At 38.2% G+C, this 14,152-nt stretch overlaps 1 protein-coding gene across 1 annotated transcript in view; it reads left to right on the top strand.

The window, feature by feature from the left end:
* Positions 1-14,152, top strand: part of TTN (titin) — a 327,155-nt gene that overhangs the window by 55,708 nt on the left and 257,295 nt on the right. The window contains exons 40-44 of the mRNA XM_036744026.1: positions 1,004-1,169; positions 2,356-2,587; positions 5,580-5,864; positions 6,084-6,209; positions 11,706-11,894. Coding sequence (XP_036599921.1) covers positions 1,004-1,169; positions 2,356-2,587; positions 5,580-5,864; positions 6,084-6,209; positions 11,706-11,894 — 998 coding nt within the window. The remainder of the gene's footprint in view (positions 1-1,003; positions 1,170-2,355; positions 2,588-5,579; positions 5,865-6,083; positions 6,210-11,705; positions 11,895-14,152) is intronic.

The raw sequence follows: 14,152 nt of genomic DNA, 5'->3' as shown, positions 1-14,152 counted from the left end.
CCTAACCATCTTTCTTTCTATACTTGGATGGATCTGTGTTTGCAAGGCACTGTTCATTCCTTCCCCATCTTCTCATCCAGTGCCATAAAATACCCAGACACAGAATTTCCCAACACATTAGAGGCTTTCTTCTTGTTATTTCAATATGCTGTGGTTACCAGTAATGCAAAATAGGAGATGGTGTAGTACAGTGAAAGGAACTCAAAACGCCCGGATTCATCTCCTGCCTCTGATGTTTACCACCCGTGTGACCTTGGGCAAGTAACTTAACTCTCTTTGACTCCATCTCCTCATCTGTAAAATGAGGAGGTTGGAATAGGTGGTCTCTGAGGTCCCTTTCAGCTGTAAGTCCCTGACCTTATAATTCAGGCTGTCAATCTGTCATCTTTCCCTCTTGCCACCTGACTGAACCAACTGATCAGACATACCTTTGATGACATCTTTTTCGCTGCTTCTCATGTGAAAGTTACCATTGGTAACATTCTTGACCTACTCATATTCACCATATATCTTTCCATTGCCATTTAGATCAACTGGAATTTTGATTCCCCTAAGACTGGGATATTCTACAGTTCAAAGTCCTTTTATATCACTGGGACAACAGTATTATTTTCTGTAACTCATGGAAATAATAATAATAGTAAAGCAGCTAGGTGGTACAATGGTCAAAGTGCTAAGCTTGGAGTCAGAAAGACCTAAGTTCAAATCCAGCCTCAGACACTTCATAGTTGTGTTCCCCTGGTCACTAATCCTCTGTCTGCCTCAGTTTCCTCAACTTATACTAGGGATAATGATAGTCTGGATTTGGGAAAATCAAATGATATGTGCCAAATACTTAGTACATAGTAGGTATTTAACAAATGTTTCCTCCTTCCTTCCCTCCTTCCTTCCTAGCATGGACTAGATGGTCTCTGAGGTCTCTTTGAAAGCCCGTGACCCCTATAATTCCCAATCATCTTTCTCTTGCTACATATTTACACACAAATTCTATTTCATTCTTCAGAATGAAGATACAGAAGGAGAGATACGTTCACCGCCTCCTCATTCCTTCCACACGCATGTCTGATGCTGGACAGTACACTGTGGTGGCTGGAGGCAACATGTCCACTGCTAACCTCTTTGTTGAGGGACGAGATGTTCGCATCCGTAGCATTCGCAGGGAGGTTCAGGTACTGTGTGAATGCTCAATACATGTGTGTAATATGAAATCTCTGGGTGCTTCATGTTTAAAGTGCTCAAAAAGCCTTTCCTTGCTAAAAGGGCCTATAAAGATTAAACATGAAACAGATGAAGGACCAGTAGCTGTTAACAGTTGTCTGGTATGTGGGCAGAAGGAAAACCAATAGTTTTTCCTTTAACTAGAATCTTCTGAAGAATGTAATTAGCCGATCCCTATTGTTTCAAACTCTTGTACTAACAGTAATTTAGACATGGTGTTCCTTCATCTAAAGTGTTGGGGTGTCCAAAGCAGCTGGTTAGATTCTGTAGTGAAGCAGCTGGAGAAGCTTCATTGCCTTGTAAATGGCTACTTGCCACTCAGTGGGAGCAAGAATAGGATTTTCCCTTGAATTCTGTTTTTAAAGCAGCCAATAGGATCACATGTGATCAGACTGCCATGTAGGACAAGTTGGCTTTTCCTTGGAAGTTCTCCCTTGGCACAGAGGTAGTTGGGGAAAGGGGAGTCTTGACATTCAGGAAACTTCCTATAAGGCTTGGGGTCCAGACTAGTCTTATCTCTCTTAACCTTCACTGTGTTCTTCTCCCTTGTTCAGGATCCCTTTTATGATTCAGCAGAAGGGAGACTGAACAGATACCCTTGTTCTCTGTGACCTTTACAAAGTTTTTTTTTAAAACAAGTACCAGTCCTTCCCCATGGCACCTTAGTTATGAAAAGTTATTTTAAAAGACAAAAGGCATGGTCATAATTGCCCTTCATTTGCACAATAGGATTTCCTGATGATAGCACTAGCATTTGTTGCACTGGTGTTATACATGAGTAATTTGAGTCTTAGAGAGGGTACTTGCCCCAAAGCCACCTTTGAGCAACACTTGGATTAAGTTTTATTATAAAGAAGAGAAATTAGTCTAATGGGGTCAGCTTTTCTCTTCTTTCTTTACTCCAGGAGCAAATTAGTGCTCTGATGATAATGATACCATCTCCCTGAAACAAGGCTTTATTCTGATTTTTATTAAGTATAGATGCCCAATCATCTATCTATCAAGGAAAGCAAAGAGGATGACTTATAACTTAGCCAGGTTCAAATGTCGCATACTCTTCAACAGCATAAATCCAGGAAGGGGCAAAGTGAATGAAAATAAGCTCCTTGATTTTCCTATCATTTGTCTTGATCACAGGTCATTGAGAAACAGCGTGCTGTTGTTGAGTTCGAGGTCAATGAAGATGATGTCGATGCCCACTGGTATAAAGATGGCATTGAAATCAACTTTCAGATTCAAGAACGACACCAATATGTAGTGGAGAGAAGAATCCACCGGATGTTTATTAGTGAGACCAGACAAAGTGATGCTGGAGAATACACTTTTGTGGCAGGAAGAAACAGGAGCTCTGTAACTCTCTACGTCAATGGTATGGGTGGCCTCTAAAGCACGCCTTTCTGACCTAGGCTTAAACACTGAAATTATACAATTGATGTCATTTTTAAAGGATCTGGGGGCAGCTCTAATTCAATGTTCTGTTGTTTACACTACAAATATATATTTTTCTCTTCCTTCCTTTTTCAAAACAACTCGAAGTGTTTACATATGTGTGCCATTGCACTTTTCTTTAATTTTACTGGTGTTAAAAATGTAGGGCAGATAGAAAGTAAAGAATCAGTGTCAGCCCTAGAGAGCACATAATAGCTGGGTACATTTTTTAGTCAGTCTGCAGTATGGAGAACACTCTGTAAGGACCTCCATATACATCATATTGACTTCAGTATTCAGTACTGAAAAGTGGATGCCCCCTAGACCAGCATCCTGGGAATTTATACTACCACTGTGGGCATCTGATCGACCCATAGCCAGGGATGTGCTGGTGAACATATAAAAATTAGCACAGTAGCATCACTTGGAGTAAAAGGAAAAAAAGTACTCTCAACATGTTTTAAAGTTTAATCAGCTTTATTCACATTTTCTCCATCACATTCTTAGGTCTAGATAATCACACAAACAAGAAGTCAAGCTCTGATTAGTAGCATTTGTGGATTTCTGAGATGTAAATGCTCAAGTTGAAAATATAACTGTCAGCTCTTACAAGCCAATTGGAGCTGGCTCCAGCATACCCCTGTAGTCAATGTATCGGGAGATTCTCTCAGTATCTGGTTTCCAATACAGGGGTTCCAGTGGGAGGAGAATATTTCTGGGGCACTCCTGGTTTTTATCCCACTAAACATAAAGGATAGCATATAGTAGGCACTTAATAAATCCTAGTTGACTGGCTCAGGAATTTGTGACAACACAGATGGAAATTCCACTAAATCATCTTGGTCTTCCTGAGCCCTGAGCTGAATGGCCTCAAAATGAGGCAGAGAGAATAATAACTGCTGATATTTATGTAGCACTTCAGAGTGCTTTTACATGCAATCTCTAACTTGATCCTCAATGCAACCCTGTCAGGTAGATTATTCCCATTTTACTGGTGAGGAAACTGAGGCAGTTAACATACATCTAATGTGGGATTTGAGCCCATGTTTTCTTAATTGCACACCCATTTCTCTATCCACTATGCCACTAAATGAGGTATGAAAAAAACCCTGAACAGCATCCCTGTCTCATTTCAGGCTACATCAAACTAAACAGACTTCCCCAGAAGGGCATAGAGAATGAGTATAGGAACCAGTTTCCAGTGTATTCTGAGAGTTAGATTGTCATAGTATCCATTTATTCTTATGCCCATTTTAGTAGTAGTAAAAGTCAGACTAGCTATTTTATTTTCCAATCTGGTATTACACAAATTGGGGCAGTTAGGTGGTGCAGTGGATAGAGTTCTGGCCCCGGAATCAGGAAGACCTGAGTTCAAATCCAGCTTCATATACTTACTAGTTGTCTGACCCTGGGCAAGTCACGTAACCCTATTTATTTCAGTTTCCTCATTTGTAACACGAGCTCGAGAAAGAAATGGCAAACCACATGTCTTTGCCAAGAAAATCCCAAATGGGGTCATGAAGAATCAGACACGACTGAAACTACTAAATGACAAATTCCATGAATTAACTAGTTCCCCTTAATTAAGAATAGGTAGAATATGCTTTCTTTAGCTCCTATGTTTTATCTAGATATTTGATTTCCGTTCACAATATATAGGAAATATTCCATACCCGTTATGTGTTCATTCAATAAACATCCATTGAACACCTACTATCTGCAAGGTGCCATATTAGGCATTGTTAAGAGGCAAAGATGTCTAAGTCAAGTCGGCAAGCATTTATTAAATGCCTACTATGTACCAAGCACTATGGTAAGCATATATATAAGACTGCTCTCCTGGAGCCTGCAATTTAGCGTGATCGAGTGGAAGGAATACTGGATTGTAAGTCTGGGTTCTGGTGCCCATTTTGTCAGTAACCTCCTGGGTGTCTCTGGTTTCCTCATTTATAAATTGATGGGACTGGACGAGATCATCTCAAAATTCCTTTCCGTCTTTACCATTCTGCAATCTTGTCCCATAAAAGAGACACTAAGGCATAATGAAAGCAAGTCAATCAATTAGCATTTATCATCCAACTGCTATATTCTAAGCAATGTGCCAAGCTTTGGGAATGCAGAGACAAAGATGAAATGAAAAAGGGCCTGCCCTCCTTGAATTTACACTGTGTCAGGGTATGGGATCGGGAGAACTGTGTTTGATTCTCTAAGGCTTTACTCCAGATACCAGAAGTTATTCCTCCCTTCCTGCCACAACAAATAGGACGAGGTTCTGAAGCCAAAGGAAATACAGAAAGACCCTTAAGGTAGCCCATAAAATCCAAGTTTTGTCATTGGGCATTTGATAAGAATAGGTAGCACTGATATCACAGTGAAGGTTTGAAAACGCTACGGCTGTGGGTCACTCAGACGCTCGTGGTGCTAGAATTTCCTAACAGTTTATAACATATTTTATCTCCTTTGCTCTTACAATACCCTATTGGGTTAATGCTACTTTTATCCCAGTTTTACAGATGAGGAGACAGAGGTTTTCAGAGGTTAAGTAACTTGCCAGGCTAATAAGTATCTGAGGGAGGATTTGAACTCAGAGGGTCAGGGGACGATGAGCAGCAAGCACTTATTAAGCACCTACAATATGTCAGGCAGGCTTTCTATATATTATCTCACTTGATCTTCATAACCCTGGGGAGACGAGTGCTATCATTATTGTCATTTTACAGTTAGGGAAACTGAGGCAGATAGCAGTTAAGTGACTTGCTTAGGTCACACAGCTAAGAAGTGCCTGAGGCCAGGTCTTCCTGACTCCAAGCCCAGAAGACTGTCTGCACTACACTAGGTATCCGCCAGTAACATTTTATTCTGCGCCTTGGGGCATATTTATTATGTCCTTAAGCACTCTTTAATGTGTTTTTTTTTCATTGATTTCCTTACAGCTCCAGAGCCACCCCAAATCTTGCAGGAACTCCAGCCCACCACGGTGCAGTCTGGCAAGCCTGCCCGTTTCTGCGCTGTGATATCAGGCCGACCTCAGCCCAAAATTTCATGGTACAAAGAGGAACAGTTGCTTTCTACTGGCTTCAAGTGCAAATTTCTTCATGATGGGCAAGAGTACACTCTCTTGTTGATTGAGGCCTTCCCAGAAGATGCCGCCGTCTACACTTGCGAAGCCAAAAATGACTATGGAATTGCTACTACTTCTGCTTCCCTGACAGTGGAAGGTATGATGCACCTTGACTTTCACCCCGGGGACAATGCAAATGAGTGCTGATTTTGAGTTTCCTTAAATCAATTAAAAATTATGGTTTAATTTGCCAAAATTCATTTGTGTAGCCAGCTCTTCTAGAGGACACCTAGAGTCAAGCAGGGTGTGCTTGTACATGCTGGGAAGGTCAAGAGGCCGTCTAACCATCGTAACTTTTTTGGGTCTCTCTCTTTAGTCCCAGAAGTTGTATCTCCTGACCAGGAAATGCCTGTGTATCCCCCTGCCATCATCACCCCACTTAGGGACACTGTGACTTCTGAAGGAAGGCCAGCCCGCTTTCAGTGCCGAGTGTCTGGAACAGGTATATTTAGCAAAATAAACCTCTTTCTATTTTTAATTCATGTTCTCTGATGCTTAATCACAAAGAAGTTGTTACTTTTGTTTTCCTTTCCCAGTTTCTAGGCCAGGGGTTATTACCTTTTTCATATGTTAAGGAAACATTTGGCAGTCTGGTGAAGCCTTACAGACTTTTCTCAGAATAATGTTTTTAAATACATAAAGTAAAATATATAAGATTGAAAGGAAGCCAATTATATTAAAATACTATTATCAAAACACCAAAATATACAAACTCATGGACCCCTTAAAATCTATTCCTGGGAAGAGGTCTGAGAACTATTGTTAAGAACTACTGTTCTAGGCCAACTTTTTTCTTTCCTTCACAATTATTTTGCTATATAATCTGAATTTACAGAGAATTCTCCATTTCTATTTTGTAGACCTAAATGTGTATATGATACAGCCCAAATGGGGACAATGGTCTTGTTAAAAGTTAAAGAAACATTTCAGAGCCATTCAAAGACGTTAGGATTGCTGGCTTTGTCCACAGTTAAGTAGGATCAGGGGCAGCTAAGTGGCATAGTGGATAAAGCACCATGCTTGGAGTCAGGAAGATCTGAGTTCAAATCCAGCCTCTGATACTTACTAGCTAGGTGACCCTGGGCAAGTCACTTAACCTCAGTCTTCTCATCTATAAAATGAGCTGGAGAAGGAAATGGGAAACCACTGTAGCATCTTTGCCAAGAAAACCCCAAATGGGGTCACAAAGAGTCGGATGCAACTGAAACTAATGAACAGCAAAAAAGTGAGATTGGCAAAACTTTACCCCAAAGGGAATTAGTTCTACTATCTTTCTCTACCTTTCTCCTCTCATAAATACACAGAGGACTTTAAGTATGGGTAAATGTCTTCACTTATACAGGTCACTGCCATCTGCGACTTAGTAAGGTAAGTCCTAGGAAGTTGCTTGAGACACAGACAGTGAGACACAGGCTGAATGATTGTCCAATCACTTAGCTAGAAATTGTCAGCAGTTGGTTTTCAACCCAAGTCTTCCTGATTCCCAGCACAGCATTCTATCGACTATGGCACATTGTCTCTGTCTTTCTATATAACATAAGTGGGATAGAATAATCCATCTACACAAACTCACTCTGGGAAAACCATTAAAAGTCTTTCATTAAAGGGGAAAACAACCCAACTGTGCACAGGCTGAACAAGTAGGCTATTAGCAAAAGCAAATGTCAGCTTGCCTCTGATGTGTGATAAGCACCCTAAACAACACTCAAAAGGAGTACATTCAGACTCTGAGAAATTCATTTTGATGTGTGTATGTCAGATTCTCAAAACCTGGGTGTATTCCCATTGCGTTTATTACACATATCACAAATCAGAGACAACTTGACATTTGTCTTGCTAATAGTTTGTTTTTTAAGCCTGTTGTCAGCTTGGCGGGGTTGGGGGAGGGAAGAAAAAAAAAGAGAAAAAAAGAAATTTACATGTTAACTGTATTGTACATTTAAATAGAATAACATGTTGTATATAGTAGATTTGCAGTTTCATGTGTAATCATCTTTTCTATTATGTTATGGAAATGCTTGTTTTGTCCTATAAATTAAAAAAAAATTCAATATGCAGCGGAATTGCAATTGAATCAGCAGGCCAAAGTTATAGGTAGATGCAGAGCACTGCTGTTAGCCGTGCTTTCACCTGTGATTAATAATAACTCGCATTTTATGGCTCTATGTCTTGCAAACGGACACTTAAAACACTTATTATTTGATTCTCACAACAGCCCTACGATGTAGGTGCTATTATTAACCCCTTTTTACAGAGGAGGAGACTGAGGCCATCACAGGCTGTTAACACTTAAAATATATTACCATCAGTAATTAGCTTGGTAATGTATTTCTTCATTATAACAACAAAAAATATTTTAAAACTTCAATTTATGAATTATCCAAAGGGTTTTCTTTTCATTGAAATTACTTTGGAAGAGATTTTCATGAAAATTAGAATGGTACACTAGCGATATGACCTTGGGCAAGTCACTTCAAAATTCTGGGTCTCAGTGTCCTCTTCTAGAAAATGGCCAGATTGGGCTACTACCGAGTGGAGAGTCTACAGGTCAATTTCTATAGTCAAAATACCTAAATACATGAATACCTTTATTTTGATTTTGTCTTCAAGATGGCAAAAAAAACCGAAACAAAACTGAAAGTCAGTTTTTTTGCAAAATGCACAAATACAATTTGGAGGAGTGTAGGAAATAGAAAAATGTATAATCCTTCTGTCACACTGATTGATTTAAAGTAAATTTAAATCTTGTAAGCATTTTCAATGTTTGAGCAGACAACCCTGTAGGTATTACAAACTGTTCAAATACCTATATCTACAGGTATACGTATTTCAGTATCAATATACCTTTTAAAATATGGCAAAATTTAAAATTCATTCTAAAAGCTGATTTTAATAGCTAGCAAGGATATATATACACACGCATATATACACATAGTATGTGTGTGTGTATATATATGCGTGTGTATATATGTATATGTGTGTGTATGTTCATTCTTTCCCCTATCCTAGTGTTCACAATGCAATCCCTCTTCAGAACTAACTGCTAGTCAACAAGCATTTATTAAGTACCTACTATGTGCCAAGCACTGTGCTAAGTTCTGGGGATACAGAGAAAGGCAAAAAACCTGCTCCTGCTCTTAAGGAGCTCACACTATATTGGGAAGACAGCATGAAAACAATTGTGCATAGACAAGACATTGACAGGATAAATTGGAAATAGCAACATATGCTAGTTACTAACTTCTAAGCACTAACCACTAGCAGCTAACTGCAACAGCAGCAGTGCCTTCATGTCCATTTGAAAAAGCAGGAGTCACTTGGAATTACCTGATATTTGAAATCTCATTAGACTGAATGTTTTCTGAAATATGAAGGGGTATTTACACTTAAAAGCCGTGAAAGTACTAGCTGACTGGGGAAAAATCTAGGACCTGAAATGGCTCATGTGTGGTCTTTGGTGCCACCTAGTGACAAAATACTAAAATTACATGCTTTTCAACTAAAAGTTATAATTTAAAAAATTTGAAAGGTCTATTAGTTTGGACCAAGCATATGTATCCATTGGAAGAATTTTCCTATATTTCAAAGAGTGCAATGTATAAAAGACAGTCAAACCAATGTTGCACCTGATAACAAATCGTTTCCTAGTTGGATCTATTATAATTATTTTTACAGTACCTGTATGTAACAAAATCCAGTTTTCGTTCCATAAGCCATTCATCCTATCTAATCCTTTGTGTCAGACTTCAGTTTCATAATTCAATTAAAATGTCCTTTAATTATTGGTTTTCGCTTTTATTATATCCAAATAGGCATCTTGCATTATTGATTGAATTATGACAATAGTATACAATAACAAATTTAAGGTTTTATAAAAAAAATAAATTGGAATAATGAATTTTAACCAAATACTTCCTCTCCCAATACACTTCAAGAATCATAAAATCGGGATATTTAAATTCAGTAAGCACTTCTAAATGCCTACTTTGTACAGAGACCATGTCTTCATTACAGATTGCATGCTCCGTGGAGCATGCAATCTGTAATGAAGACATGGTCTCTGCCCTCATTGAGCTCAAAGTCTAATAAAGGGAAAAGCTACAATATAAAGTAATGTGCATTGGCTACCTCTAAAACAAAGTGTTATGAGATGACTAAGGTGAAAAATTTGTCACTATCTAAAGGTATCTGCAAAGGCTTTGTGGGGAAGGTAGCATTTGAGTTGGGCTTTGGAAGGGAGACTGGCAGAGAAGGTGAGAGGAAAAACATTCCAGGCTGAGCAGTCGGAGAGACGGGAAAGCACCAGCTATGTTTAGAAGATAGACAGACAGACAGGAGTCCAACCTCCTTGTTATTACTTTATTACTTTACAACTTAAAGAGGACTTTATGTCTGTTTTCTCATAATCAGGGCAGCTGCCACACATCCCTTCTACATACAATGCTATGTTGCCCTAGAGCTAATCTTACCTCCAAAGGAAATAAGAATTAGAAAAAGATATACAGCAGCCGGTGGACAGTGGAAAGAAGGGGCAGAGAGAGATAGTGATAGAGATATCGGGGCTACTTCCAAGGCCATTCGTTTTACATATCTCATAGTATCTTGGAGCTGTCTACCTGGGGCCACCATCCATATGGCAGTAGTCACAAAGTGTAGAGTAAGGAAAAGCTGTGAATGACCTGGTCCAATTCTGTCACCATCCTGGAAAAAAAAATAATCAACGTATCCGTCCTACCAGTGGTGGTCATTAAAATAGGAGACTGTATACCTGAGTAGCAAAAAGGGATCCTCTATAGTGTCTCCTTGGAGATCTGCTGACACTGGGGAGTGAGAGTTCTCTTTCTTTTCCCTTTCCTCTGTGAATGTATACTTAGCAATTACACAGCACATGATGCTTTTTATTTTATTTTTAATTTATAGAATAAAACAAGCATTTCCACAACATATTACTAAGCTAGTCAGAAGATTACAAAATTGTTTAATAAGTTGGAAGTTCAGCTCCATAATGTTATCCTCAATAAATAGATTGCTCAGAATTTGTCTTCCTAGCTGTCTTATAGAAAGATTCCTACACAGAAAGCCTGAGGAGGCTGAGGTTTATACAGTTAGGATACCATACTGGGGAAACCATTTATGTTACTAAGCTTGGCTCATCCAATTAGCTTCATTTTTGTGGCTTTCTTGTTCACCTAGTGGCTAGTGTCCTGGGGCCTCAGTTCTCAAAAAAAATTTAAAAGCTGTCAATTAAATCCAATAAGTATTTATTCTACTATTCTAGGTACAGATTATACAAAGATGAAACCTGACATAATCTACATGACCAATTAGAGAGACAAGTAACCATTTTTACAAGTTCTTTCTTATAAAAGAACAGGAAAATCTGGAGAGGCACAGGTCAATTGTTAATTAAACCTGGCCTTTGGATATAATATCCAAGTATAGGGATTAGCCTTTTTATTTCATGGGCATAGGGAACTCCCAGATGAGGAACTCTTTCTACCAATGACAATTGGCACCTTCTCTTCAGCATACAGTCTTAGGTAGTTTCCAGGGCCCTGAGAGGACAAGGGACCTGCAGAGTATCACACAGCCCATAGATAGCAGAGGATTTTCATGACCCTCTATCAACTATGCCACACAGATATTAAATAAACAAATTTATCTACAGCATCTCAACATTTGTTTGACAAATGTAAAGGATGATAAAGCCATTAGACCATCCTCAAGAGCAGAGGATGTCTTTTTGCCTGTCTTTGTCTCCTCAGCACACTGTCTGGCACATAGTAGGTGCTTAATAATTGTTGGCCAAATGGATGAAGTCATGTAATTTAAATAAATAAACCATAATGCAACCAGTGCGAAATAATATATCTTCAGATAAAATGTATCCACTGCTTTTTTTTCCTTCATTTCAAATGTTCCTTTTTTTATTTTACAGATCTGAAGATTTCCTGGTACAGCAAAGACAAGGCAATCAAGCCTTCTCGCTTCTTTAGAATGACTCAGTTTGAAGACACATACCAGCTGGAAATTGCAGAAGCTTACCCAGAGGATGAAGGAATTTATACATTTGTCGCTAGTAATGCTGTAGGCCAAGTGTCAAGTACAGCAAACTTGAGACTGGAAGGTACAGTATTATAAACCAAAAAAAAAATTCATTTCCATTTAGAATCTAATCCCATAAAGACAATAACCTTACTACAAACCACCATTGGTCATCTGTTGATATCTAATTCAACTAATTTTATCACATGCCAACATCATCTATTGCAAAATCATGCATTTCTCACTTTCCCATTCTACCCCAGTGTCTTAAATAGTATTCTATTGGCCGTGATAATCCATTCAGCATTGATTATATTGCTATGATGTTCCTTGACCAGATAGATCAAAGGGCAGAGAAAAAGAGGAAATAAAATTATTTTGTTGGGCAAGAAAAGCCAATTTTCATCATCACCGATGATGAGGATGACAATAATAATGGAGACTGTGATTGCAGTGAGTTGACATCATTCTCTCATGAAAGTAATTACTGAATTTTTCATGTCTAGACATTGTCACAGTAGCAAATAACAACTGCTTTTATCTACCTGTCTTTTGAAGACGTAAATTCGACTGTTACTATGAAAACACTCCTTTGTTCTAATTTAGAATACTCACCCGCCTGCTTATAAATGAATTCATAAACCCTCCCAAATATGTAATATTGTAGTAGTTAACATATATTGATTTTGATCCACTTAGACCTCTGAATTGCTGTTCAATTTTTTAAATGTCCCTAGTCCTCTGAGTTTATGTTCATAACTAAAATTAAACAAATGTCATTTTAATTAAATTTTTTGTTTCTCTAATAAGAAATTTCTCTAAAATTCTATAAAATCAGAATTTTCTCTAAAATTCCCCAGCTTTTCTGTGCCATGTACTCCTTTGGCAGTCTTGTGAAGTCTATGACCCCATTCTCAGAATGCTTTTAAAGACAAAACGTAAAATACATATGTTCAGAAAAAGAAAATAATTTATGAGAAAATATAACAGTTTAAAAATTAAAGATAAACTATCAAGGTATTAAGGAAGTTTAATTAAAATAACCTTTATAATTAAAATAGTTAAGCAATAAATATCTGCCTATTTCCCTCCTACTTTCCTTGCCCCAACCCCCGTTGAGAAAGAAAGAAAAACAAAGGCCCTGTTATAAACATAAATAGCCAATCAAAATATTCCCACATTGGCCATGTCCAAAAAGAAATTCTCAATCTCTGCTCTGAATCCATTGCCTATCTATTGGGAGGTGTATAGCAAGAATTGAATAATAGTCATCAAAAAAATTTAAACAAGTTCATGAACTTCAGGTTAAGAACTAAAATGATTAAAATGTCAAATTTGAAATGACCATGTATGGTTTATGATATTAGTGGTTCAGTGAGGAATTCAACCCAGTGTTCTAGCCATCAGGAGCTATGGTTGCAGCTATGGAGGATAATATTATTACCTGTATGAAGTTAAGTTGTTATTATGCCTGAGTTCAAATATAGTCTCAGACACTTGCCAGCTGTGTGACTGGTAAAACCAGTCACTTTACTCTCTGCCTGACTCAATTTCCCTATCTATAAAATGGAGATAATAATAAGACCTACCTCCCAGGGTTGTCGTGAGAATCAAATGAGCTAATACTTGTAAAACTCATGGCACAGTGCCTGGCACATAGTAGGTACTGAATTTCTAGTCCGGAAGAATAAGTCAAATTTTCTGCTCTTCGAGGTTTATAAACTGAAAACAGAATAACCTCAGAGTTGGAGTAGGTACATAGTTATAGCAGAAAGACAAGAATTTCTTTATGCTGATAATAATTATTGACCTTTATAGAACACAATTTTGCAAGGTACCTCACACGTATTATTTCATTGAGTCTCATGACCATCCTAGGAGGCAGGCATACAGATTTTTAAAAATCACCCAGAGGAATGTAGCAATCTAGGGTTGAAATACCACCATATTAGAAAATCAGAGACTGCAATGATGTGGGTTGCTATGTCAAGGGGGTGCTGTCCTCTTACTCCGCACCCCCACACTGATCTGCCTCTATTGTTGGCTTCATGTTGGCTGGGAGCACCTGGTCTACGTTTGGCTCTCCATTGTTACGGAAGGAACTTTACAAATTCTATTATCTTACAGTTAGGGAAGATGAGGCCAAAGCCCAGAGAAAATCCCCACTAATTCCACTAAATTACCCAGGCTACTCTATGCCTTCAACTATCTGGTGGAAGAAAATTAAGTGATACCCTTGAGAAGAGTATCACAAAGTGGGATGTTCTTAAGGAGGAAAATGGACATTTTGAAGAAAATTTACCTTTGTTCCTTTTTTTTTCTTCTTCACATTTTCAAAAT

The sequence above is a fragment of the Trichosurus vulpecula genome, chromosome 2, assembly GCF_011100635.1.
Source record: "Trichosurus vulpecula isolate mTriVul1 chromosome 2, mTriVul1.pri, whole genome shotgun sequence".
Taxonomy (NCBI): Eukaryota; Metazoa; Chordata; class Mammalia; order Diprotodontia; family Phalangeridae; genus Trichosurus; species Trichosurus vulpecula.
The sequence above is the reverse complement of the archived record's forward strand: the minus strand, read 5'-3'. Positions and strand labels throughout refer to the sequence as shown.